Below are 27,537 nucleotides of genomic sequence, written 5' to 3'. Positions count from 1 at the left end.
CACGTATGGAACCCTGAACCTGCAACATACACAATACACTTTTCAAGCACACACGGAATATGCATACACACTGACCAAGTACCTGGCTACAAAATTGGCCTCAAAAACTGAAAAATCAACGCACATAGTCTACACGCTGTTACCTATATGAAATAAAGTCAGAAATTGATAATAAAAAGATTGTCGGGGTGCCTGGGTGGCTCAGTTGGCTAAGCGTCTGACTCTTGATTTCAGCTCAGGTCATGATCTTACAAATCATAAGATCGGATCCAGTTGGGCTCTGCGCTGACAGCATGGACGGAGCCTGCTTGGGATTCTCTCTCTCTCTCCTGCTCGCACTCTGTCTCTCAAAATAAAATAAATTTGAGTAAAAAGGGGGAGGGCAGCTGGGTGGCTCAATCGGTTAAGTGTCTGACTCTTGATTTTGGCTCAGGTCATGATCTCACAGTCCTGGGATCAAGCACTGTGCTGAGCTCCACACTGAGCCTGGAGCCTGCTTGGGATTCTCTCTCTGCCCCTCCTCTGCTCATGTTCACTCACTCTCCCTCTCAAAATGAATAAACTTAAAAAAAAAAAACTATTTTTAAAAAGCCAAAAACCAAAAAACACACATCCCTAATTATCTCAAGGATTGAAAGAGAAGCCATAAGAGGAAAACATTTCTGAGTGACCTGTTCTCTAAGACTTGTTTACAGTTTTTCTTAGATTCCTATGGGCACTCTTTAAATTATTATCAAAACTTCTTTTCTGGAGCTAGTTGGAGAAAGTCTCTCTTCCTTATAATCAAACAGGTCCTTCCAGAACAAAACTCTATAGAGTCTTTCTAAGTCATTACTGGACTTGAATGGTCATGTAGACTAGATTAAGCAAAGCTGCTAAAAACACAGGTGTCTGGAATAAAATAAATCTTGATAAACAATTTTGGATCTTGTTAAAACAATGCTGATAAAGTAAGGAACTTTCCATAAGAAAATGTCTGTACACATGCAAACAAACATACTAAGCGCAAGAAAACACCAACATAGGTTAGGAAAGAAACAATTCAAGTCAAGGGTGGTAGACTCCTCGAAGTTATCAGCTGGCCACAAACTAGCAAGCTAAGCAGGGATTTGGGGGAGAAAAAGACCAACATACTAGGGTACATGGAAGACAATTATTTTTGCTATGCCAGCATTACTCAAACGCTACACAGCACTGGCCAAGTTTGTGATACTTTTTCAATGCACATGGGGAAATTATGGTAACATTCAGAGAGCAGAATAAAAAGATGAGATAGTAACTATTTCTTACTCAAGTCAGTATTATATATATTATTTATTCATTCCATTTTCTAGATGAGGACACCAAGGTAGATTAAGGATGTAGCCCAAGCTCATACAGCTGGTAAGGAACACAGATGGGATTTTATTCTTGTTTCATATAGGATTTTATGGTTGTTTTACCTTTTCTCCCTGTTTTGTATGAGCGGAGGTGGCATCTGGTCTAGTAAAGGGGACTGAGGGACTATGTGCTCCCACAGCAACTCAATAAACCCAGAAGTTGGTAAGCCAACAAAAGAAGTCTGATAGAGGTCATTTGTGGGAATCAAGAAATACGTATGATATGAAAGAGCACAGACTCTGGAGTCAGAAAGACCTGGGTTCAAATTCCAAATTCCAGCTTAGTCAGTTACTAGCTGTGTGATAGGACGATTAGTCTCCCTTTCCTCACCTGTAAAATGGAGCCTTCATCATGGATATTACTGCTCAGATTCAATGAGTTATGTTAGAAAAAGCCTCATATGTGTAAATATACTGATTGTATATTTACATTCTTCCCATCACACTGTGGTCTTTTAAAGAGGAATCAGAGGAACAATGCCTTTCAAGACCCACTATCAGAAATAAATCAACATATGTATATCTACTTTTATTAAAAGTAATGCATACTATCATTAACATAAATGAGAAGGGTTCTCTCTTTGCACTGCTTAATACGTGCCCACTTCAAAAGGTGTATACAAAGTCAAGTATTAATGTTGCTTTTGACTTCAATTTAATTTTCTCCTTAGCCCTCTATGGTAGGCAGAATAAGGCCACTCCCCACACATAAAGAAATGTACACCCTAATCCCTAGAAACCGAGAGTGAATAGGTTACTCTAGTGGCAAAGGGCACTTTGCAGATGTGATTAAAATTACAGACTTCGAGATGGGATTATCCTGGATTATCCAGACGGATCCAATCTAACCACACAAGATTTTACAGGCGGAGAACCTTCATGGGCTTCGGTCACAGCAGAGAGATGGGATGACCCAGGAAGAGTCAGAAAGTCGCAACCCTGGAAGGAGGAGGCCTGCTGTTGCTGGGCTTGAAGATGGAGGGAGGGGGTGAGGGGCCCAGGAATGTGGGTAGGTGGTGGGCTCTAGAAGCCGGGAGCGGCCCTCAGACAGCCAGCAAGAGTATGGAGATCTCAGGCCCACAGCTGCAAGAAAGGATACTCCACCAACAACCTGAAGGAGCAAGACCCTCAAGAAGGGAAGCCAGCCCTGCTGAAACCTTGATGTCAGCCTGGCGAGAAACACATCAGACTTCCGACCTATGCTGACACGCACGTGAACTTCTGCAGAACTTTAGAAGTGGAAGATAAATTTGTGTTCTCTGAGCTGCTTTAATGTGTGCTGGTTTGTTATGGTAGCAACACAAAACTAATGTCCCTTCTCTCTCCCATTTGAATTAATAAAACCGCCCCAAATTTTAATACAAATGCCCTTAAATCCTTTTTGAAACCAAAATAAATTGTCCAAGGCATGTAGCCAACCCAGTAGAGGCTACCTAGCACACATTCATGACGTTCTGTGCCAGGCACTGTCTTGTGCCTGCAGCATGCATCCATCCGTATTCATCTTCTTCCTTACTTCCTCAGATTTGACTGGAAACACAGTAACTGTCAGCTATACCTGAAAACAGGAACGCTTGGGAGAGCAAACTGGGAGGAACTTAAAGAGCTACACCGCAATTACGAAGACTAAAAACTTCTAAGAGGTGGAGGCATGGGAAGAAATTCATAAACAACTTGCCCCAAACGATGCAGCTCAGTTTTTTTCATTTACAAAATGGTAACCTCCTGTATCTCCTGACAGAATAGAAAATGAAAGCTTTTGATATTGTATACAAACTATAAAAAGTGTGAAGAATTGCTCATGAGAATCTACTACATAGTGCCAAAAACTAATGCGATGAAGAATTCCATATAAATTCAGCCTGGATATACCTTAGGGATTAACTTAAAATTCCAGAAAGCAAAAAACTGATAATCAAAAAAGAGAATAAATTCTAGAAAAACAGACACAAAAGGCTCATGACAGACTTGCAGAGGAATGTCACAGAACGACCACTAAAAAACAGCCCTTTTAAAAAATATAGACGTATAGATGTCTGGGAATGCAAGCTGGTGCAGCCACTCTGGAAAACAGTATGGAGGTTCCTCAAAAAACTAAAACTAGAACTACCCTACGACCCAGCAATTGCACTACTACGCATTTATCCAAGGGATACAAGTGTGCTGTTTCGAAGGGACACATGCACCCCCATGTTTATAGCAGCACTATCAACAACAGCCAAAGTAAGGAAACAGCCCAGATGTCCATCGATGGATGAATGGATAAAGAAGATGTGGTGTGTATACACACATATATATATATATGTGTGTATACACACACACACACACACACACACACACACACACACACACACACACAATGGAGTATTACTCGGCAATCAAAAATGAAATCTTGCCATTTGCAACTACGTGGATGGAACTGGAGGGTATTATGCTAAGTGAAATTAGAGAAAGACAAATATGACTTCACTCATACGAGGACTTTAAGAGACAAAACAGATGAACATAAGGAAAGGGAAACAAAAATAATATAAAAACAGGGAGGGGGACAAAACAGAAGAGACTCATAAATATGGAGAACAAACTGAGGTTGCTGTAGGGGTTGTGGGAGGGAGGATGGGATAAATGGGTAAGGGGCACTAAGGCATCTAATTCCTGAAATCATTGTTGCACTATAAGCTAATTTGGATGTAAATTAAAAAAAAAAATAAAATGAAAATAAATAAATAAAAAAAACATATAGATATCCAGGGGCACCTGGGTGGCTCAGTCGGTTGCATGTCCATCCAACTCTTGATTTCAGGTCAGGTCGTGGGATCCAGGGTGGTGGAACTGAGCCACACGTTGGGCTCTGCACTGATCTCTCTCCCTCTGCCCACCCCCCCCCCCCCCGCTTGTGCTCTCTCTCTCTCAAACAAATAAATGTATGTATATATGTATGTATGTCTGGGACTCACTGCAGATCTTCTAAAACAGCATGTCCAAGGATAAGACCCAAGTTGTTTGAGTTGAGAAATACTGCAGGAATTAAAATGGGAGTGACCACATGTGGATGATAGCAGAGGGAATCCAGCATCTTTCTGTCAGGTGTCTTTTATTTCCAAGTGAAGAGTAGCTGGCATGTATTGTAAAACTTGCAAATAAACAAAGCTGATGAAATCAAATGGGAAAGTTTCATGGAGAAAGTTAGAAAGGGGGACAAGAGAGGTCAGTCTGTGGCTGCATCTTTCGTAGCAAAGGACACAGCCTCATGGACCAGGATGAGCAGAGAATAACGAAACGGAGCAAGCACAGCTGGGCCAGAGTGAGAAAAACAGCTGAGCTGGCAAAGTAAGGATCTGCTCAAAAAACCAGCAAAATTACTGGCTACTGCAAGAGGCGGCGAACCGGCGAGATAAAACCAGGGAGAGGGAGCCGTGGGGCAGATAAAGGAGAAAATTAATTTCATGTTGGAGCCAGGGGCAGGAACAGAATCAGAACGAAGGGGACAAGAGCACTGAGGAAGAAGTGAGGGGCATTATTTGAGATGAGGCGGTGACAGGTTCACCAGGCGAGGACACGAGGACTATGGCCTTTATGGTTCAATAAAAAGTCTCAGTAGCAATATAAAAGTTAGGGGAAGCAAGCAGCAAACAAACCAATTAGGAGAGAAAAGGAAAGGGCTCGTCAAAAATCTTGAAAGACTACAAATAACATGTATAAAACAACAATTGAAGTAGACCAGAATACACTGTCTAATTTCTAGATGATGTTGAAAGGTATGTTTCAGACATGTTTCAGCTTTCTCATTTAATAAAACTAACACAGCTAAAAAAAAAGGCAAAACTAAACAATACAGAGATCCACAAGCTACACAACTATGAAGAAAGGCAAGGAAGCTAATGAAAGCCTGGGAATAGAAACAGTGGGTGATGACGATCTGTATTTCTTTAGCATGGGTGTATAATTTATTACTGTTCCTTAAAGCTATTAAACTGTGAGGGTGCCGGGTGTCGGTTAAGCATCCAACTCTTGACTTCGGCTCAGGTCATGACCTCACGGTTGTGGGATTGAGCCCCGCGTCGGGCTCCACGCTGGGTGTGGAGCCTGCTTAAGATTCTCTCTCTCTTTACCTCTGTCCCTCTCCGGCTCATGCACACTCTCTCTCTCTCATAATACCTACTGTGGTGATCAGTGTGCAATATATACATAAGCAAAATCATTATGCTCTACACCTAAAACTACTACAATGTTGTAGGTCAATTATATCTCAATTTAAAAAATACATTCAGGGGCGCCTGGGTGGCGCAGTCGGTTACGCGTCCGACTTCAGCCAGGTCACGATCTCGCGGTCCGTGAGTTCGAGCCCCGCGTCGGGCTCTGGGCTGATGGCTCGGAGCCTGGAGCCTGTTTCCGATTCTGTGTCTCCCTCTCTCTCTGCCCCTCCCCCGTTCATGCTCTGTCTCTCTCTGTCCCAAAAATAAATAAACGTTGAAAAAAAAAAATTTAAAAAATAAAAAATACATTCAGATGACACTGATAATGTGCAACCAGGCTGCTCTTATTTACTTTCTTATATAGCACCTGTCCTTAAAAAGATTTTAAGGAAAAACAAAAAAAGCACACGGGAGTGGGGAGCAGGGGGAACAAACGATGAAGGAAGAGTGCAGGGGAAGAGTATGACGCAATAGGGAGCAATGGGGTTTGTTAACAAGCTTAGAAGAACGGATGAGTAAGAATGGGTCAGGTGGAAAAGCTGTGACCTAACCTTTCTTTTCATCTTTTTGGGGGTACGGGGAGGTATTTCAGATAGAACACAACTGGGTTTGTGCTTTGTGTGCCTAGTTGAGTGGCGTGGAAGGGGTGGGTTAGTGATGAGGTTAAAAAGGTAGGCAGCTGCCAGCATTTTAGGAGCAACAATTAAAGCTTTATTATAATTTTTTTCTTTTTCCACATTTGGTAATTATCTGATTATGCTACCAGGCCAGGCTTGTTAAAACCCAATTTCCACCGTATACCTAGATTTAAATGACACATTTTCCTAAATGACTTTTCAGGAACAAGACACTGCCAATGAAAAATTTTAAAGCTCTATTTTAACTGCATTTGGCCACAGAGTAAGAAAACAATTTCAACAGTATCATCATCACGTAAAAAGTTATAAAAAAATCTCTTCTATGAAAAGGGACTTCTGAAAGACAAAATGTGCATGGTACTTTCACATTTGTCCTCATTTTATCTCATTACCGAGAGAAGGAAAGGCTAAAAATGACCATTTATCACAAACTAGGGAAAGTGAAAAACAGGAAAAGTAGCGATTTCCTTCATTCTAAGGTATGTATTTTTCAGACTACAACTTATATAAAAATCAGGATAGATATCACACTACTGATTTAACATCATCTTTCTTGTGGGAAGGGCCACATTAAATGTATTTTATAACCATGCACATATTTTGAATTAAGGAAACATAGTAAAGGATTTCGGCCAAAATCAATTAAAAAGGGGGCAAAATCGGGCAAACAAAACCCACCCTGCAGTCGAGTTACTAATGTGTATTAACATGAACCTAGCGGCCTGTCTGGCTATTCTTTCCCGAATTTAACGAAATGTACAGGGCCTTCCTTCCACTAGGCTCTTCCTGAAATGCAAAGCTATACTAAACGTCTTCTCTGCCCTCTAGAAGTACATAATCAAATACAGATGACTACAGAAGCATCTACGAAACAGTCTGGCATTAATATCAGAAAAATATGAAGTGTGACACATCCAGATAAGGAGTAGAAGTCATTGCCAGCCAGGATACCGGAAAAAACCGGAGACATCAAAAGAGCTTAATATATGTGAAAGCATTATGGGAGACCTGGGTTAGACTTTGAAGGACTGATGGAATTTCCACACAGAAGGCACTCCAAGCAGAGGGAGCAGTAGGAACCAGGAAAGAGCACAGAAATCATCCACTGGGCCTCACTGGCAGAAGGTAAGAATAGTGGGAAAGAAGGCGAGCAAAGTAAAGGGAGGCTAAAATGTGGAGTTCCTGGAAGGTCAACTAAAGAATGTGAGCAGACAACAGTCTCCCCTAACAGCCAGGGTTCGGGAATATTAACCTGACAGCAAACTACGGAGACTGGAATGGGGAGAAAGTACTGCTGCATAGTCCAGAGTCAAGTATTCAGGGCCTGAAGTCGGTGAGGACGATGGCAAAAGTCAAGAAAGGAATGTCTTCCCTTTAAACCGCCTGGGGTTGTTTTTGAATGAGGGCAATTCCAAGAGCACAGAGCACCAGCTTGCTAATCTGCGCAGCTCCACGACTCCCAGCACAACACCCCACGCACAGTAGATGCTCAATAAATAAGCTGAAGGAAGGCAACCTGCAAAGGCTAATTTGCTAATATGCTAAATGTCCATAATCACTCTTCTTTCTACTTCTCGCATTCATATAGTTACTTCCTCTCCAACTTGGGTTTACAGCCTAAATAAAAATTTTCCAATAGGTGCTGGACCCAATTACTTCTCCTTCAAAATACGCGACAGCTTTTTAAAAGTATGTAAACTTGCTACTGAGCATTTGCAAAACACTGCTCTACCCAGGACTTTACACAGAAAACCATCTAGACTCCATACAGACACATATCAAAAGATCTTGCTAAAAAGGAGTATTTACAGCAGCAAGTTTTTCTTTTAGGCCACAATCAACATGCTTCTTGTCTAAGTGAATTTGCTACATCACTAGTGCAACCACAAACTGCTGCTTACATTTCCAAAGTTGTGCAAAGGGCCCAAAGTTGTGCAAGAGTCCTCACTGAAATCAGACTCTGGTATATAAATAGTTATAACACCTGAACAAGCCTTGGTTTTATTATTAGATTCAAAGTAATGCCAAAATCACAAGGATTAAAAAATATTTTATGAGTTTATTTGTCTGTGAAATATACTCGGAGGTTGTTTCAAGTGAAAATAGCTGAATTTCTTTCTGCTTCAAACGTACATCAGGTCATCTGAAAATTGGCAGTCGTGACCCTGCCCCTGATGTACCCAAGAAATCAGTGTCCCTGACACACACAGGCACACGCACGCGAGCACACACCCAGAGCACTGAACGGCCTTGCATCACTATCAGATAACCCGTTTACACGTGGCAAAAGTCGACAGAACTTTCACGCTTTAATGACCTCGAAAGGGATTCCCCAGCCGCCCAGGTAATGGAACGTGACTTACTCTGAGTTGGGATTTGAGAGTGTTAAAAAAAAAAACAAATTTTAAAAAAATGTTCTGTTCTCTCTTTCTCAGCTGGCTGTCCCACAGCACGAGCAGTTTGCCCAGCCCCTGACAGATGCATGTAGGCTGAAGAAGGTGGGACCGATCAGGAAACCCAAGACCCTCCTCCCATCACCTCCTCTGCCTCCCTTTTTCTCTCCCGAGGGCGGCGAAGAGGCCCAAGGTGAGGGGCGGCGAAAGAGTGCAATCATCTAAGTCAGGCCCTGGCGGCCCTCGGCTGGGCCCGTTCCCAGATCTTGAGTCGCAAACGGCTGCCGAGGCCCCCGACTGCAGGGCAGCCCGGGGCGGGGGCCGCGGCCCGGGCCTGGCCAGGCCGCGGCCGCTCGCAGTGCCCACGTCACCAGCTCCAGCACTGCGGAAATGGAGCGGCGCGGCCGGGAGGGAGGCGCCGGGCGGCGTTGGCGCCCGCGCCGCTGCCAGACGCCGTTTACCCCTGAGCCCGGGCCCGGAGGCCGCCGACACCCGCCCGGCCGCGCCCCAGGCCCTCACCTGTGTCGCCGATGATGATGTACTTGAAGAGATAGGCGTACGCCATGGCCGCGGCCGCTCGGTGCCAGGGCACACGGCTCCTCCTCCTGCTACTGCTCCTCCTCCTCCTCCGCGCCCCTCACCCCGGCGCCGCTCGGCCTCGAAACGCCAGGCCCCGCCCGCCGCAGCCGTCACCGTCAGCCGCCGGGAGTGAGGGGCCGAGAGGAAGCCGGACAAACTGACACTCGCAGAGCCGATTGAGACAGCACCCGACCGAGCTCCCTCGAACAATAACAGCCGCCGCGGCGCCTCCGCCCCGCCTCCGCGTCGACCCGGAAGTGCTGCGGCCGCCGGCGCCGCCGGAGGAAAGAGGAGGAGCCCCGCACGCCGGCCGCGCCCCGCCGGCCGGAGCCCCGCCCAGCCAGAGCCCCGCCCCGCCCCGCCCCGCCCCGCCGGAGCCCCGCCCAGCGCCGAGCCGGCCGCGCCCGTCTTCCCGGTCCGCCCCGAGCCGGGGGAGGCTGGGCGCCGGTCGTTCAGGCACGTTTGAGCGGGCGACCCCGGCGGCCGGGAGACCCAGGGGGAGGGGAGGGAAGTGGAAGGTTCGGTTCCGTCGCCGCGACGCGCATGGGCGCCGCGTCCTTCCGCCCTGCGGTGGGGGCGCGGGGCACGTTGTGGGAAGGCGGAGGTCGCGTTCCGTGCCGGGCCCGGCTTTGGGCCTGTGGAAAGGTGTTTTGAGAACGCGGGAGCCGCCGGGGTGGGTGGAAGGGCGACGGTATTTCCGTCTGGGGGTCGGGGGCCTGACAGTGAAAGTGGAATTTTTTGTAAATTAGAGAATGTGAAGAAAATTATGGTATGCCCCTATGGTGGAATATTACGGCTCTTAGAACAAAGCCTGACAAGCAAAAACACGGCACAGAAATCGGTGTATACATGTATGTTTATATTCTGTGTAGTATTTATATAGAAGATATTCAGTGTAACAATTATATGCTAAATATGTCCGTATATTTATAAATTGTATTTTATTGTTTTATAGATAACGCGTATATTTCTACCATTGTGTTAAAAAAAATAAAAAGGCAAGAAAACACTGAAATACCCGTATGTGGGTAGTCACACTGAGAGGAAACACAACTGGTTCCAAGGGGAGGACGGATGGGAATGGAGGAAAGAGTTAGTTTTCTCTGAATTTTTCATGTGCAGTTTGAACTTTTTTGCAGTGTTCTGAATTACCTATTGAAAAAATAGGTTTTTTAAGAAGTGTATTTTGAGAGAGAGCATGCACGAATGGGAGAGGGACAGAGAGAATCCCCAGCGGATTCCACACTTGTCAGCGCAGAGCCAGATGCTGGGCTTGAGATCATGACCTGAGCTGAAATCAAGAGCGGGACACTTAACTGTCTGAGCCACCCTGCCACCCCGAAAAAATATATTTAAAGGAAAAAGCAAAGTAGCTTTTTTGCTCATTCCATTAACCTTTATTGAGTTCATGTTCTGTTTCTGTATTGCTAGGCACCGTAACTGAAGGCAGACCCTGTTCTAAAGGAGCACAGTTTTGGAAGAAGAGGAAGTGTCAGGGTAGGTTGCCTAGAGAACATGATGTTTGAACCAGGAACATGAATAATGAGTAAGAGCTTGCCAAAAGGACGAAAGTTTGGGAATGGGAACTGAAAAAGGCACAAAGGAGCACAATGTGCAAAGTTCATGGCTCTGTTGAAAGAATTTAAAGTTGTGCCCGGAAGCTCGTTCACTAACCCATATCCTCTGATGTTGGCAGTGGAAGGACAATCATCGCGGGGGGGGGGGGGGGGGAGTCCCTGGGATTTAGTGGTCCTGGTTCTCCCTTTGGGGATCTCTCATTATGTAATTCTACTGACCCCTTCATGCTGAGCCGGCTATGGCTGGTTGCTTACAAATACATGGTTTGAATGGCCTCATCAAGTATGAACTCACAGGTTGTTTTTGGAGTATTTGGAGGGGATTTTTTTTTTAATTTTTTAACGTTTATTTTTGAGACAGAGAGAGAGACAGAGAAAGACAGAGCATGAACGGGGAGGGTCAGAGAGAGAGGGAGACACAGAATCTGAAACAGGCTCCAGGCTCTGAGCTATCGGCACAGAGCCTGATGCGGGGCTCGAACTCACAGGCTGCGAGATCATGACCTGAGCCGAAGTCAGAAGCTCAACCGACTGAGCCACCCAGGCGCCCCAATATCACTATCTTAATACCACTTATTTATACTTCTTTTTTTTTTAATTTTTTTAACCTTTATTTATTTTTGAGACAGAGACAGCGTGAATGGGGGAGGGGCAGAGAGAGAGGGAGACACAGAATCGGAAGCAGGCTCCAGGCTCTGAGCCATCAGCCCAGAGCCCGACGCGGGGCTCGAGCTCACGGACTGCGAGATCGTGACCTGAGCCGAAGTCGGACGCCTAACCGACTGAGCCACCCAGGCGTCCCTGGAGGGGATTTAACTAAAGTTTCAGGGACAGCACCCAAGAATTTGACACGATGGTCACCTGGGTGGCTCAGCAGGTTGAGCATCCAACTTTGGCTCGAGTCAGGATTGATCTCACGTTCGCGAGTGTGAATCCCACACCGCGCTGATGTCAGTGCAGAGCCCACTTCAGATCCTCTGTCCCCTTCTCTCTCTGCCCCTACCCTGTTCACACTCTCTCAGAAATGAATAGACATTAGAAAAAAATTTTGACGTGAAAAGTTACCCGGCATTGCATAAACTGGTTCACACTCATTTTTACTTTAGGAAAGGGGAGGTCCCTGCCTGAGGCCTCCAGGTTCCAGAGGCCGTTTTGTCCTTCCCATCTGAGTGCCTTCACTCAGTTCTTTCATGGGTGGTGGACATCTAGAATGTCTCCTCCTTCCGGGAGAGACTCAGTTGCTTTCTACTCTCAGAGGCGTGGCCTTTAGAAACAGCCTCAACAGGAAAGCTCTGTCAGGGTGACACAAAAGCTGAGCATCCTTAAGAGTCCGAAGCATTCCCATACTGTTAGAGGAGGGGAGTTGCTGGAGAAGTCACTGGGGCCAGGTCACGCAGGGTCGTGTAGCCATGTGAGTATGCCTATGGTGCTTTACCAGATGGACACAGGGGAAACAGGAGAAAGATCAGAGTTGAGTGTGTAAAGAAATCAGAGAAGTGAAGGTAGAGCTATGAGAGGCGGTGCAGTGTAAAACAAAACAAAAACTTAGGAAGCCTGGCCTGTGACGCTGCCATAACTTGTGAAAAATCATTTGGCCTCTTAGAGCTCCCTTCCCCACTTGTGCTCTGTCTCTGTCACTTTCAAAGATAAATAAACATTTGAGGGGCGCCTGGGTGGCTCAGTCGGTTAAGCGGCCGATTTCGGCTCAGGTCATGATCTCGCGGTCCGTGAGTTCGAGCCCCGCATCGGGCTCTGTGCTGACAGCTCAGAGCCTGGAGCCTGTTTCAGATTCTGTGTCTCCCTCTCTCTGACCCTCCCCTGTTCATGCTCTGTCTCTCCCTGTCTCAAAAATAAATAAAACGTTAAAAAAATTTTTTAAAAAGATAAATAAACATTTGAAAAAATTATAAATAAATACATGCATACATAAAAAGTGAAGGAGTTAAGTGTTAAAGGGCTATTCCAAAGTCTAAAGTCCAATATTATGTCTATCCAACCTCCAGGTCTGAAGCTACCTATAAAGCATCAGTAATCCTTCTCTCATGACAACGTCAGGGCCACATGAATCAATGCGTATTGTTCTTGCACAGGACCGATGTGCGTTACTCCACTGCTAAGATGCACAGAAGTAATGATCACTTGCTACCTAGCAGTATAATCTAATGCAAAGAGCAAAGACTCGATTTTCAAGTCTTTCTTTGGGCCTCATTTTCCTTATCTGGAATATGTAGATAATAGTTGCCTCACAAAGTCAATTTAGGATCAAATAAGATGTTCTATGTGAACGTATTTTATAAATTATGAAAAATATATACTTAACACATAACTCTTAGTATTGCGTAAGTATTTAAAATTACCGTGAGGGACTAAAGGCCTAGTCAATAAATGTATAACTTCATATTTTAAAAGTCACTTCCATTCCATGCTCTATTTTATGTCTCTACCTTTATTTTTTTCCCACGTGTAATTCATCATGTTTTGTTGTATTTTCTCATATGCCTGTATGCTATCTTAAATCCTCTTTGAAACAATACAGAGTATAAGTAAAAATAATAGAAACTTCATTTGAAACATTTTATTTAGCCTCCAAAATCCGAAAACATTTTTCAAGAAAATTCCTCAGGCAGAATGATATAAATAAACCTCTTTCTCCCTAAGTAGTGGTATACTTCCTGGGATTTTCCATTCAGTTTGATTATCAGCTATTTCGCTCCTTTGGGAATGAATTCTGATAACGTCATCTCTCAGTCGTGCATCATATATGGTCTGAAGATCAAAACTGAAATTTAAAGATTGTTAAACCACATTTTCTAAGGTCTCCTCATTGAAGTTCTCCATGATGTTTTTTTTATAACAATTTTTTTTTAACGTTTATTTTTTGAGAGACAGAGAGAGAGAGCATGAGCAGGGGGAGGGGAAGAGAGAGAGAGAGGGAGTCACAGAATCTGAAGCAGGCTCCAGGCCCTGAGCTGTCAGCACACGGCCCGAGGTGGGGCTCGAACTCATGAACGCTGAGATCATGACCTGAGCCGAAGTCGGACGCTTAACCGACTGAGCCATCTGGGCACCCCAACATAACATTTTAAAATACAGTGCTAAATCGGAATTTCGCATTTACCATTCTGAACCACACTTTTCTTGTGTTTAAATTTTCTCTGGTTTTGATTGCTCTCAGACTGTGGAAGGAGGGGGAGCTGTGAAGTGGTTTGGATGGAAGAGGGGTGGTTAGAAATACTGTAATCCACAGGTTCTTTAGTTTCCATGGCCCCTTAGCTAGTCCTTGATTGCACTCAGAGGCTCTGTGATCCTCAACAAATTGTATGCAAAATGTTGTATGTATTTGCATATGTGTAATTTCATGAGAGAGATTCTTGCACAGGTCCATGACCCAGAAATAATTAAGAACTACTGTGAAATATTTTCTTTCAGCCATTTTTAAATGCCATGATGGAACTAATTTTCCAGCAAATACTTAATATTTATTAAGTATTACTGAGCTTAATAAGCTCAGTGCCAGTGTTGGAAAAAGAAAGAAGTAGGTTCAAATCCTGATTTTACTATTTATCAGTTGATAAATTGATAGATAAATTACTAACCGCTCTAAGCCTTAGCTGAGATGACACAAAGTGTCTAGCACAATGTCACGTTCATAGTAGACATTAAATAAGCACATTATTTCCCCTTTCCTTTCATCCTCTCCCAGTCTCTCACCTCCAACCTCTCACTAAGGATGGTTAGAAGTTACATGAGCCCAAAGTAGATTAGTCCCCTTGCGCGAAGCCATGGATAGCTTTGGCCTACAAAGCCTACAGGAGAGGTAATGTATCATTTTAGAGGACAGAATTTTGTTCTGGGAAATGAGAGTACGTTTTTACAGAGGGAGAGCCATTTAAGTTGGGCCTTAAAGGGCATCATCATCTTTCATAGTGATTGCTTTACCTGAGTCATTTCAGATACTCCAACAGCCCTCTCCTTTGTACTTTGCTCCCTTTATCCGCCTCATCTGCCATTTATATCCTAGTTGGGGGCGGACTTAATATTCCCTGTTTCATTTTCTATTTGTGGCCTCTTCCTGACCACTTGTCAAAGCCAGAAATGACTATTTTCTCTCTTCCACTCCATTCTGCTCATCTTTCAAAAGCTTAATTGAAGAGTACACATTTAATGATCACAAATTCATATCCTCAGTCAATGTGTGTGTAGGTGTTTGAAGAAACTTTCTTTTATGTGTAGGCTATTGTTTTTCCAGTGGACTGATCATTTGTAATAGAAAGGACGTAATAAGTGCACAGACAAGAGGAACAGTGAATATTGGAATAATAATAAGCTTATGTTATAAAATAGTAGCTTAAAAAGTATAACTACATAGAATAATTTAATAATTAATCTTTAAAAAACTTTAAACTGAGTTAAAACCCAGGGTAGTGTTCTTAATTAACTACTTTTCTAAGTCCTTTACATCTGCCTCATGCTTTCAGCAGAGAAAGTGGTGTAGAGACGGCCCAATGTTGAATTCCAGGAGGCCTCTGTCTTCTCTGCCACTAACTGGCTGATTTTGAGAAAATTCTTCAAACTTTTTGTCATCTGCTCAACAGAGATAATAATTCTGGTCGCTTACATAATGAACTTGCAGAGAGGTAGATGCAAGAACACTCTGAAAAGCATGTCATTACCAGGAGTAGGTATATATGCCAAATTGCAGGTGAATGATTTTTTGCAAATGTATATAAGCATAATAAAACACCACCTCCTACAGAGCCATATACCATCAGCAGTGTGTTATTATCTGCAATGTTAGTTTTTTGGTCAGCAGAGACTAGAGCATGAAATTGCTTCAAACCCTTCTCTCCATTTGTCTCTAATGTGTTCCAGGTCCCGGGTTAATTGATAGGTGTTCCTTGCTTTGGAAAAGTTGGGTTTGGAATGAGAACAGGGACGCATGAAGAGTTTGGCTCATATTGGCTGAAGACAGAACCGCTCCCTGTCCCATGAGTGCTTCCATTTCTTTTCATCTTGCTCCCTAAAGGTCTTCAAATTTTGAAAAAGAGAAATCCATTTTCTCTCCATTGTTGAAGAAATGATAAGCTAGCTGTGTCCCAGTGGGAGATGTGGACACAGAAAACCTTCTGTCACTGATGTCTTTTGAGTGAGAAGGGATCTTAAAAATTAAGTGGTGCAGGGAATTATGAGATCACATTTCAACCCTCTGCTGTCTCCCCCTCCCACCTGTGTAATTTTTATCTCTGCTTCTCACAATCTCACTATTAGAAATTTCAACATATGGACAGAGGAAAATGATCACCACAGAATCATATTTCACTTGTAATCTAGAGAAAACAGAAGTGTATTTCCCCAAAGTAATTTTTAAAAATAAAAGGGGGCACCTGGGTAACTCACTTGGTTAAGTGTCCAACTTCAGCTCAGGTCATGATCTCGCAGTTTGTGGGTTTGAGCCCCGGGTCAGTCTCTGTGCTGACAGCTCAGAGCCTGGAACCTGCTTCAGATTCTGTGTCTCCCTCTCTTTCTGCCCCTCCCCTGTGCACACTCTGTCTCTCTCAAAATAAATTAAAAAAAACCCAAAAAACATTAAAAAAGAGAAAAAAATAAAAAAGTTATTATGGGTCACCTGGCTGGCTCAGTTGGAAGAGTGTGTGGCTCTTCATCTTGGGGTCATGAGTTTGAGCCCCACATTGGTCTAGAGATGACTTAAATAAATAAAATTTAAAAAATAAAATAAAAGTTATTAAAAGAATAAATATGTTCTTCAAAATTTAGATTATACCTGAAGACTCATATTAAAAAACTTGCAAGGCTATGGGGCGCCTGAGTGGCTCAGGCAGTTAAGTGGCTGACTCTTAGTTTCAGCTCACATCATCATCTCATAAATGGAACCGAGCCCCACATCAGGCTCTGCACTAATAACACGGAACCTGCTGGACTTCTGTCTCTCTCCCTCTCTCCTGGCCCCTCCCCCCATCTCTCTCAAATCAATCAGTCAATGAATAAACTTCTAAAAATCTGCAAGGCTAATAATTTAGGTTTGTGCCAAGAATTACTGCTGCACTTCTGCTCTTTTAAATTCTCAACTTGGGGAATCTAGGGATCGATTCTCAAGAACCTCTTCAAATAAACATAATGAGAAAGTACAGTACAACCTTAAAACAGCAATAAACATTTATTGTCGTACAATTTTTGTGCATTAGAAGTCTAGGAACAGCTTAGCTGGGTGGTTCTGGCTTGGGCTCTCACGTGGGGTTGCAGTTCATCTTTCAGTCAAGGCTGCAGTCCTCCGAAGGCTTGGCGGGCTGGAGATCCACTTCCAAGATGGCTCCAGCACTGTTGGCTGTTGGCAGAAGCCCTAGTTCTATACCACATGGACCTTTCCACAGGACTGCTCGAGTGGCCTCCACATGGCAGCTGATCACAAGCCCAGAACCCTAATGTCTCCCATGACCCAGCCTCAGAAGTTGTATACCATCAACTTTCACTTCTGGTATATTTTTTTGGTCCCGTGGACGCACTATGATAAAATGAAGGAAAGGACTACACAGGGCATTCACACCAGAGGCAGGGGTCACTGAGGGTTATCTTAGAAATCATCCTAGAAGCATCACAACCTGAAGAAATCAAGAAGTGAAAACAGGAATCTAATAAATGTCTCACTCTCTGAAATCAGATACTTTGGGGTCAAATTAGGTCCATTTAACCTATCTGCAATAAAATTTTGCTCTGAATGGATGTGTTGATGAAGTTTATTCTGGTTTTGGCACTTCTAAAAACATTTTCTTTCTTTCTTTCTTTCTTTCTTTCTTTCTTTCTTTCTTTCTTTCTTTCTTTCCTTCCTTCCTTCCTTCCTTCTTTCCTTCCTTCCTTCCTTCCTTCCTTCCTTCCTTCCTTCCCTTCCTTCCTTCCTCCCTTCCTCCCTTCCTTTCTTTTCTTTCCTTCCTTCCTTCCTTCCTTCCTTCCTTCCTTCCTTCCTTCCTCCCTCCCTCCCTTCCTTCCTTCCTTCCTTTCTTTTCTTTCTTTTCTTCCTTCCTTCCTTCCTTCCTTCCTCCCTTCCTCCCTTCCTCCCTTCCTCCCTTCCTTTCTTTTCTTTCTTTCCTTCCTTCCTTCCTTCCTTCCTCCCTTCCTTCCTTTTCTTTCTTTCCTTCCTTCCTTCCTTCCTTCCTTCCTTCCTTCCTTCCTTCTTTCCTTCCTTCCTTCCTTCCTTCCTTCCTTCCTTCCTTCCTTCCTTCCTTCTTTCTTTCTTTTCTTTCTTGTAGGCTTTGTGCCCTGGGTGGAGCCCAATGCAGGGCTTGAACTCATGACCCTGAGACCAAGACCTGAGCTGAAATCAAAAGTCAGACACCCAACTGACCGACCCACCTGGGCGCCCCCTAAAAATATTTTATTTATTTGTTTATGTATTTATTTTTTAATGTCTATTTTTGAGAGTGGGAGAGCACTTGTGCAAGCATGCATGGGGGGAGGGGCAGAGAGAGAGGGGAACAGAGGATCCGAATCAGGCTTCTTGTGGACAGCAGAGAGCCCAATGCAGGGCTCAAACTCACGAACCAAACCATGAGATCACCCCCTGAGCCAAAGTCAAATGCTTAACACACCCCTAAAAATATTTTAGATAAAGGACCTGAAAAATAATAATTTTACAATTGGAAAAGGTAGAGAAAACATATTTTTCAGTTTTTAAAAATTATTTTTCAAAGCAACTGTTTTGAGGACAGAATACAATAACAAAGTAGCTCCCAAGTAGGGTTTTATTTTTAAAGTTGCTGCTTGCTTCTATCCCAAGTCCTTAAGGATTCACGCGTTTCAACAGAATAAGCAAATTATCTCCATCTTGTCATTAACTTCTTTAAATAATTTTACGGGAACTCAGTAATTTTTCTACCTACAAGAAGTCTCGTATCCAAATATTACAGCAGTTGATTATGCATTTTAAGTTTCAGGTTGGAAAAAAATCTAGAGTAAGCAGGTGTAGGAGAAACCTTTAGTTAAACAAGTTTAAGGTACAAATAGAACTTGACTATCATCTTATCCCCTAAAAGTAGGGTTTTCTGATACCAGAGGTTAGTAATCTTCATTAGAAGAACTACATCAGTCTGGCATCTTATTTTGAAGTCTTCATTACTAGACAGCGGAGAACATTTTTTTTTTACCCTTAGTAAATGGGTAGTATTTAAATTTTCTTGATACAAATTACACAAAAGTGTCTGCTAGAAAGGCAGATTATTTGGCATTGATACACTGTGCTTTGTGTTACTTTTTCCTTTTGAAAAACCGATTACAAACAGAGAACTCTCTTTGGAACTAGAGGGCTCCTCTCTTTGAAACAACTGAATGCAGTTCTGTAAGGTCACGCTTTCATTTCACCCCAGAAGACATTCAATCCAAACACGAAATATGAGATTTCTCATCTGAACTCAGAGATAAGCCGTTTTGCTTCTTTATAGAAATACAGACTAATTACTAACTGAACCTCCCAAACTGAATTACTTACCTTTTCTTTCTTGGAAACAAGCAGACATGAAGAAGTAAATATATATAACGTATTCTATTAGGAGTGACCCAGGATACAGGAAATAGAAACTGGACTCAGTGTACAGACATCCCTCAGTTAACATTTATTCACTTTAAATTTTGAAGTCACTAAGTCGCTAAAGTAAACAACTAATGATTAATTTTAATACAAGAAAGAATTATTTGAGATCTGCCATTTACATGCCAGGAACTAAGGATACAGAAAGAGGAAGAGATTTATTATGAACCTAATAAAGCTTAAGTTCAGGGTCCCTCGCTTGCATGAAACCCTTCCAAGGTGAATATGTTCATGTGGATAAGTTTCTCTTTGGGGGGTAAAATTTGCGAAAGTAAGACATTTAAATTTTTTTTTATTTTTTTTTTTAACGTTTATTTATTTTTGAGATAGAGAGAGAGCATGAACAGGGGAGGGTCAGAGAGAGGGAGACACAGAATCTGAAACAGGTTCCAGGCTCTGAGCTGTCAGCACAGAGCCCGACGCGGGGCTCGAACTCACGGACCGCGAGATCATGACCTCAGCCGAAGTCAGCCGCTTAACCAACTGAGCCACCCAGGCGCCCCTTAAATTTTTTTTTAATGTTTATTTATTTTTGAGGGAGAGAGAGACAGAGTGTGAGCAGCGGAGGGGCAGAGAGAGAGGGAAACAGAGAATCAGAAGCAGGCTCCAGGCTCCGAGGTGTCAGCACAGAGCCCGACGCGGGGCTCGAACTCACAAGCTGTGAGATCATGACCCAAGCTGAAGTCAGATGTTCAACCGACTGAGCCACCCTGGCGCCCCAAGACATTTACACCTTAATCAGTAAATTCTGTTTTCACACTCATTTCAGACCTCCTACTAATCACATTTGCCCTTGTGTTGGGAGATACTACAGTATCCACAATTGTTATTATTTTGGGGGTACTGATGAAGGGAGAGTTGAATTGAGACACATTTGGCCTCAGAGGGTACACTTAATCACTTGTGTGTATAGCTGAATTACTGCAAGTTGTCCATTGTAGAAATGGCTTCCAGGAATACTGTAATCCCTAGTGTGCTGATTCATACCACGTCACATGGTGTAGAGGTCATGTCTTAATATAAGCAAGTCCTACTGGATTAGTGTTCTATTATGGAGTAACAAATAAATAACACATAGTAGCAATTCTGCCCTGCAGAACTGTAAGCCATCTGCATGGTGGTGATGTGTTCTCCACTCAAGGTCTCAAAAGGCTAAAACTAAGATGTCAGCTTAGTTGCATTCTCTTGTGGGGTCCTTTTCCAAGCTTACATGATATGGCAGAATTAAGTTTCTTGCTGTTGTATGATTGACATTCCTATTTCCTTGCTGCTGTTATCCAGGCACTGCTCTAAGCAACTAGAGGCTGCCTGTATCCATGGCTGACTCCATCTTAAAAGCCAACAATCAACAATCTGTTTTTCATTTTTAATATCTCATGCTTTGAATCTCTTTGTCAGGAAGGCAAAGTCCTTTTAAGGACTCAACTGGTTAAGTCTTGCCCACCCGGGATATTGTCCTCTCTTGAAGTCAACTTACTTGGGATATTAATTACATCTGTAAAATCCCTTCACTGCAGCATCTAATTTACTTTATTTTCCTTATATTTTAATTTTTTAAAAAATTTACATCCAAATTAGTTAACATATAGCGCAACAATGATTTCAGGAGTAGATTCCTTAATGCCCCTTTCCCATTTAGCCCATCCCCCGCTCCCACAACCCCACCAGTAATCCTCAGTTTGTTCTCCATATTTATGAGTCTCTTTTGTTTTGTCCCCCTCCCTGTTCATCTGTTTTGGTTCTTCCCTTATGTTCATCTGTTTTGTTTCTTAAAGTTCTCATATGAGTGAAGTCATATGATATTTGTCTTTCTCTGACTAATTTCACTTAGCATAATACCCTCCAGTTCCATCCATGTAGTTGCAAATGGCAAGATTTCATTCGTTTTGATTGCCGAGTAATAAATACTACATTGTGTGTGTGTGTGTATATATATATATATATATATATATATATATATATATATATCTTCTTCATATATATATATATATCACTTCATATATATATATATATATATATACATACATATATATATATACATATATATCACTTCTTCTTTATCCATTCATCCACCGATGGACATTTGGGCTCTTTCCATCCTTTGGCTATTGTTGATAGTGCTGGACTTTTATTGTTGATAGACATGGGGTTGTGTGTCCCTTCGAAACAGCACAGCTGTATCCCATGGATAAATGCCTAGTAGTGCAATTGCTGGGTCGTAGGGTAGTTCTATTTTTAGTTTTTTGAGGAACCTCCATACTGTTTTCCAGAGTGGCTGCACCAGCTGGCATTCCCACCAACAATGCAAAAGAGATCCTCTTTCTCTGCATGCTCGCCAACATCTGTTGTGGCCTGAGTTGTTAATGTTAGCCCTTCTGACGGGTGTGAGGTGGTATCTCATTGTGGTTTTGCTTTGTATTTCCCTGCTGATGACTGAAGTTGAGCATTTTTTCATGTGTTTGTTGGCCATCTGGATGTCTTCTTTGGAGAAGTGTCTATTCATGTCTTTTGCCCATTTCTTCACTGGATTATTTGTTTTGATTGGACAACTGGAAGAAAGTTTGTGTATAGAAGGGAGTGGAAGGATTGGGGGACATCTTGGATTTCTGCCTACCACACTTACTATGCCCAGCACTGGACATATGAGGGTTAGTGGAAGGTGTACCTCTTATAAAGTTTTTCAAAACAGAATATATATCTTCAAAGACTTGGAGGAAAAATTCAAGCCTAAATAAAATGAAAATTTATTCAAAAAGCTTATGCAGCTCTAACATCTCATTTTAACTGCACTTTTTTGATTAAAACAAAAACAGAATTACAGACTCCTAATTTATTCATTAGAAACCTAAAGGTTTTTATTTATTAAAAACAAAGCATTCATAAAAAATTAAGACCATGCAATAAAAAATAATAAAAAGAACTGATAACATTAATAAAAATTATCATATCATGGAGAATTAAATTGTAACAAAAGGTTTTACAGAACACACAAGTTGTTCATTACAAGGAAGAAGCAAATTTGGGGGCACCTGGGTGGCTCAGTCGGTCAGGCATCCAACTTCGGCTCAGGTCATGATCTTGCATTTTGTGAGTTCAAGCCCTGCGTTGGGCTCTGTGCTGACCCCTCAGAGCCTAGAACCTGCTTAGGATTCTATGTCTCCCTCTCTCTCTGCCCCTCCCCTGCTCATGCTCTGTCTGTCTGTCTCTCTCTCTCTCTTTCTCTCTCAAAAAAATAAACGTAAAAAAAATGAAAGAAATTTTGAGAAGAGGCAATAAGTAGGTTAAGTGCTTGTTTTAGGCTCAGAGGAGAGAGACCCTGCTCTGATCCCTCTACTTGAGTGCACCTTGCACATTACAAATACTGAAGCACAGAGATCGTGAGTTTTCTTTCTGACGTCATGGGAGAGGTTGGTAACCGGCAGAGGATCAGAGGTTATGAGAGGAGGAAGTGAAAGGAGTGCTGCCCCTGAGGCTGGAGGAGACAGACTGAGAGCAGAAGAGTGTTTGGGTGAGGAGGAGAGCTGCAACCCGGCCCATGGAAGCCAGGGAATGGGGAGCTGATTCAAGCTGGCCACCTGAAGTCACCCAGGTAGGTGTCTAGGCAGATCAGGATCCCTAGACACTTGTTCTTTTTTCCCTCTCTTCTCAGCTGGGGGAGCTTTGAGAGGTGAACTTCCAGAAGGGAATGGATTTTTGTGAGGTAAGAGAGAAGACAGGCGCCCACCCTGGCTCCATGAGGAACTTGACCAGGTCACTCCTCTTCTGGTGTCCTGGTGGGTCCGGGGACCACCCGAGGGTCCAGGTCTCGCCAACCCCAGCTTGCTGACTGTGTGTCCAGAAGGACCTGGAAAGAGAGAAATTAAGCACCCTTCCTAGGTATTCTGCCTGATGAAGAGGGTAATGCAATTAATTGAGGTAGAAGACCAGCGTGGGAAAGAGGGAGAGAATCAGATTCCGTTCTGGGCATACTGAAATGCCAACAGACATTTAAGTGCAGATGTCAAATGGGCACTTTGAGTCTGGAGCTTGTGGGGAGTGGTCTGAGCCAGAGACAGAAATACCCTGTAGCGGGTACTATTGTTGGAGACAAATGTTTTTTCAAGTGCTTGATAGACAGTTGTACTTCCTCCACTACAGATTATGTACTTGTAACGTCTACGTATTCATCTATTAAGTCTCTGACAATTATTGTTAAAAATTCCCTATCGGCTTTACACAACTGAAAATGTGTGCCAGACCATGCCAAATCATCTAATCTTCACGACAAATCTGATAGTTTATTTCAAATCTTTATTTTATAGAGAAAGAGATGAAGGCTTAAAGAGATTAAATAATTTCTCATGGCATGATAGCTATTAAGTGGCCGTGCTGGCAGCTGGATATACGGGTCTAATGAGAGTTCTGACCTCCACACACAAATTTAGAAGTCATCAGCACATAACACCTAAGAAAAACGTATTTGTCCTCCACAAGGAGGTGATGGATGTGTTCTGTTCACCAAGAAGGGATATACTGGGTCTCCCAAGAGAACTCACAGGATGGTGTGTATAGTAAATCAGGATTAGAAGCCTGATTTCTCTGCACATCAAGAGAGAATCCATCTTTCAGGAATGGACTCCCATTAACCTCATTGATGAGTCTGGTTTTTAAATGCAGAATGTCAAATTGCAATGAAAAATCACTGTCCCAGAACGACAGGAATATGTAGAGTCCGTGCAACTAGTTTGCTCTTATTCTGGACAAAGGAGAAAGCATATGGCCACATCCGATGACTTTAAGCTAAGAGAACGAGACGTCCCTCTCACTTTGGGGATAGTCTTTCCAGGGAAGAACATGTGGCTGATCAGCTCATTTGCTCTTTCATCCGATTGTCTCCTTCTGACCTGCATGACGTATCCATTTGGCCTCTGACGGCATTTATAACCCTGTCCCAATGTCCTTAACCAAGTGCCAAACACTTTGATGCAGTGAGAACTCCCCCGAGGCATATTTCAATAGAGAATGCCAACTTTTATCTCGGCGATCTTCCTTCTTCCAGCCTCTAAGGCTGACCAACCTTCCTTCTGATAGATAGTCACTTCAGATACTTGAACAAATTCAATCAAATTACCATCAAGCCATGGCCCTGGGATCCAATCTGGATCTTTAGGTCATTTCCATAACTTTATTTTGCAGTATATTAAGCCCTCAGCCTCATTAATTACCAGCCATGTGATGTGGCCAAGCCTTTGAGTCCATCTGCACCTTAGTTTCTTAGTCTACAAAGCGGGGAAAACAATATCAAAGTCATAGGGTTACTGTGCAGTTCCCGGGATGTGGGAAGCTCTCAGTAGGTTTTCTGCTATTATCATCATTATACGTTGAATTTTAACATTAGCTCTCTCCAGCACAGAGCCAAATACAGGGCTTGAACTCATGACCCTGAGGTCAAGACCTGAGCTGAGACTGAGGGCTGGACACTTAACCGACCGAGGTACCCAGGCACCCCAAACATTAGCTCTCAAGGTACAAATTTATTTCCAAGTTCTTAGGTGAAACCTTGACTATGATGGCAGTCACAGGTGATTTCAAGGATAAAAAATGAGGCAGTGGCTTGGTAACATGAGCTTTAACATTAAATGGAAAAACAAATATTCAGAGAAATTTTTAGAAATTAGGCTGGAAACATTATGCCATGTTTTATTTCTTTTTTTTTTTAATTCTTATTGTAATAGCCCCCTTTTAGTAGTTTGGTGAAGCTCATAGATGCCTTCTCAAAATGATTTTAAAGATATAAAATAAAATACAGCAGGTTACAAGAAATTAAATTATATTTGAATTATTACCCAAATATTACCCAAATTTGTGTTAGAGTAATATATGATCTTCCTTATTAGCACATTAAATAAAAAGATCTAACAAGAGGTCTAATAATGACCATAATTAGCAGTTGGGATGAGTGTATATAATATGACAAGAATCTGTACCAATTATATTGTATAGTGAAAACATCTATATTTCTATTGGTGATAAAGCCATAACTGCTGCTCATACTGTGTTTTGTTGACAACAATCATAATGGAAGAAAGTATTAAATTTCAGCTGAAGCTAATAAAAATAAAGGTGCAATTTCTCCATATTTATATGGTTCATGGACCTCAGTTTAGGAAACTACGTGTCAGAGGTTGGTAGTACAGACACCAAAAGAAGAGAGAATTTTTGAGGGAGGAACTGATTCATGCAGTCAGCGGAAAGGTTAGAAATTATGAAGATGAAAATGCTGATTGGGTCTATCATTTAGGAGATCATCGGTGAACAGCGAAGTTTCATCAGAGCAGTTGGGGGTATAAATCAGATAACAGTAGTTTAAGGATGAGTGGGGGAAGGGAGTAGAAACACGAGGAACTGGAGAAATAAACACAGACATCACTTTTAAGGGGCTTAGCTGGGAAGGGCTTGCGAGGGAAGTACCATAAGTATAAAGTGCATGAGCCCGAGGGAGGGTTTGTTTAGTAGGAGAGAGGTCTGCGAGCGTGCTTTGCGCAAAGAGCCACAGAAAGGGGGAGGTTGGACAGTCAAGACAGAATGAAAGTGCACGATGGAGAGAGACGTCTGATGAGGCAGGAGACGTGGGGACCAAGAGAGCAAGCAAAGGAATCCACTCTGGACTGAAAGAGGAACACTGCTTCTGCAGAGAGGACAGAGCCACGTGGAAGCCAACGCAGAGAAGAAGCTGGAGTGGCGACCAGAAAGGAAAATTTTGAAATCACAATCTATGCCTTTGTCCTACCCTTTGCTGCCATTAGCCCAAATGGGCATGTTCTCTACTCTACGTAGAGGCAGTAGGATCTAAAAGCTTATGTAGCAGGTGGGATGTTTACTTCTATAAACAACAGAAAGCCCAGCATTTGGGATTTATTGTTTAACTTTGTTGGCTTGAGGAATAAAGGTGATTTACTGGTTTACTCAACTGAGAAAGTCCAGAGATCAGTGAGCGGTCAGTTGTAGCATAGCTGCCTTTTTAAGAGCCTTTCAGCTCTGCTTGCCTCTAGGATTTGGCTTCAGGTTGGCAGCTGCGTGGCTGAGGAGGTCCAGGGTGCACCACACCCCGGTTCCAGGGAAAGTTCCAGGGCAAACAAGTTGCTTCCTCCAGGTGTGTTCTTTTCAGAGGACTCACTAGCAGACCTCCCCCTACAGCCCATTGGCCCAAATTGCGTTCCCATTCCTGGACCATTCCCTGTGACAGAGAAATTTCATTCCGTGGTTGGCTTACCAACCACTGGGTAAGTTCCTGAACCATTACCAGCCCAAGGCACCACACTCCCTAAGATGCCGCCATTCTCAAGCAGAGCATTGACATAGGCAAGTGTATGTCGGATATTTTGAGTTGTCAGAATGCTTTCCAGCAGAAGTCAGAGATGTAAAACATGCTAAGATAGATGGCGTAGTCCTGCAGAGTGAACAGCTGGCCAGCCTGAAATGGTAATTGTGCCCTGCTGCTAAGAAATCCTGTTGTAGACAAAGAGACCCACCCTTGAATTTCACTGGCTTCATAGGGAGGTGTGGTACAATAAAACATATATTTGGTCCTTGTCCCTGATTCCTGGCAGAGCTCCTAAAACCCTCGGAATTTCATGAGCAACAGGAGTATCTTTTGTTTTTCATAAGGAGCTCCTTTTATTACACTTGATAATGCTAATTGATGTGAAATTTTGTGGTCCTGGAGCAAATGTTCAATAAAGAATTCTTGAGATGTCTTCTGTGCAAAAAAAAGGTGGTGGGCAGGACCCGTGGGCAGAAAGAGGTGCACTGAGGCTGTGAGGAGTGACTGATTTAAAAAAAAAATTATGATTATTTACTTACTTACTTATTTTGAGAGATGGAATGCGAGTTAGTGGGGAAGGCAGAGTGAGAGAGAGAGAGAGAGAGAGAGAGAGAATCCCAAGCAGGCTCCAAGCTGTCACCATGTGTCACCACGGAGCACAACACAGGGCTTGAATTCATGAACCATGAGATTGTGACCTGAGCTGAGATCATGACGTGAAACCAGATCAAGAGCAGGACGCTTAACCCACTGAGTCACCCAGGGGCCCGGGAGTGATTGATTATATACTTCCAAGTTGGGAGGGGGTTAGGGGTAGAGTAAGTCTCTAAGGGATTAAGAAGCAAGGTTTCTAGGACCTTGAGGGGTCATTTACTA

At 43.0% G+C, this 27,537-nt stretch overlaps 1 protein-coding gene and 1 long non-coding RNA gene across 2 annotated transcripts in view; one reads left to right on the top strand and one right to left on the bottom strand.

Moving 5' to 3' along the window:
* Positions 1-9,401, bottom strand: part of RAB2A (RAB2A, member RAS oncogene family) — an 86,719-nt gene extending 77,318 nt beyond the window's left edge. The window contains exon 1 of the mRNA XM_047073972.1: positions 9,126-9,401. Within this exon, the coding sequence (XP_046929928.1) occupies positions 9,126-9,171 (46 nt within the window). The 5' untranslated portion in view covers positions 9,172-9,401. The remainder of the gene's footprint in view (positions 1-9,125) is intronic.
* A 207-nt stretch (positions 9,402-9,608) lies between these two features.
* Positions 9,609-16,154, top strand: LOC124507403 (uncharacterized). The gene is made up of 3 exons (XR_006961026.1): positions 9,609-10,036; positions 10,617-10,682; positions 15,635-16,154. It is a non-coding gene; the product is annotated as an uncharacterized LOC124507403 (long non-coding RNA).
* The last annotated feature ends 11,383 nt before the right edge of the window (positions 16,155-27,537 follow it).

The sequence above is a fragment of the Lynx rufus genome, unplaced genomic scaffold, assembly GCF_022079265.1.
Source record: "Lynx rufus isolate CCGP_SWC_20201006 ecotype Redwood Valley unplaced genomic scaffold, mLynRuf1.p SCAF_12, whole genome shotgun sequence".
NCBI lineage: Eukaryota > Metazoa > Chordata > Mammalia > Carnivora > Felidae > Lynx > Lynx rufus.
This window is presented reverse-complemented; position numbering and strand designations above follow the sequence as displayed.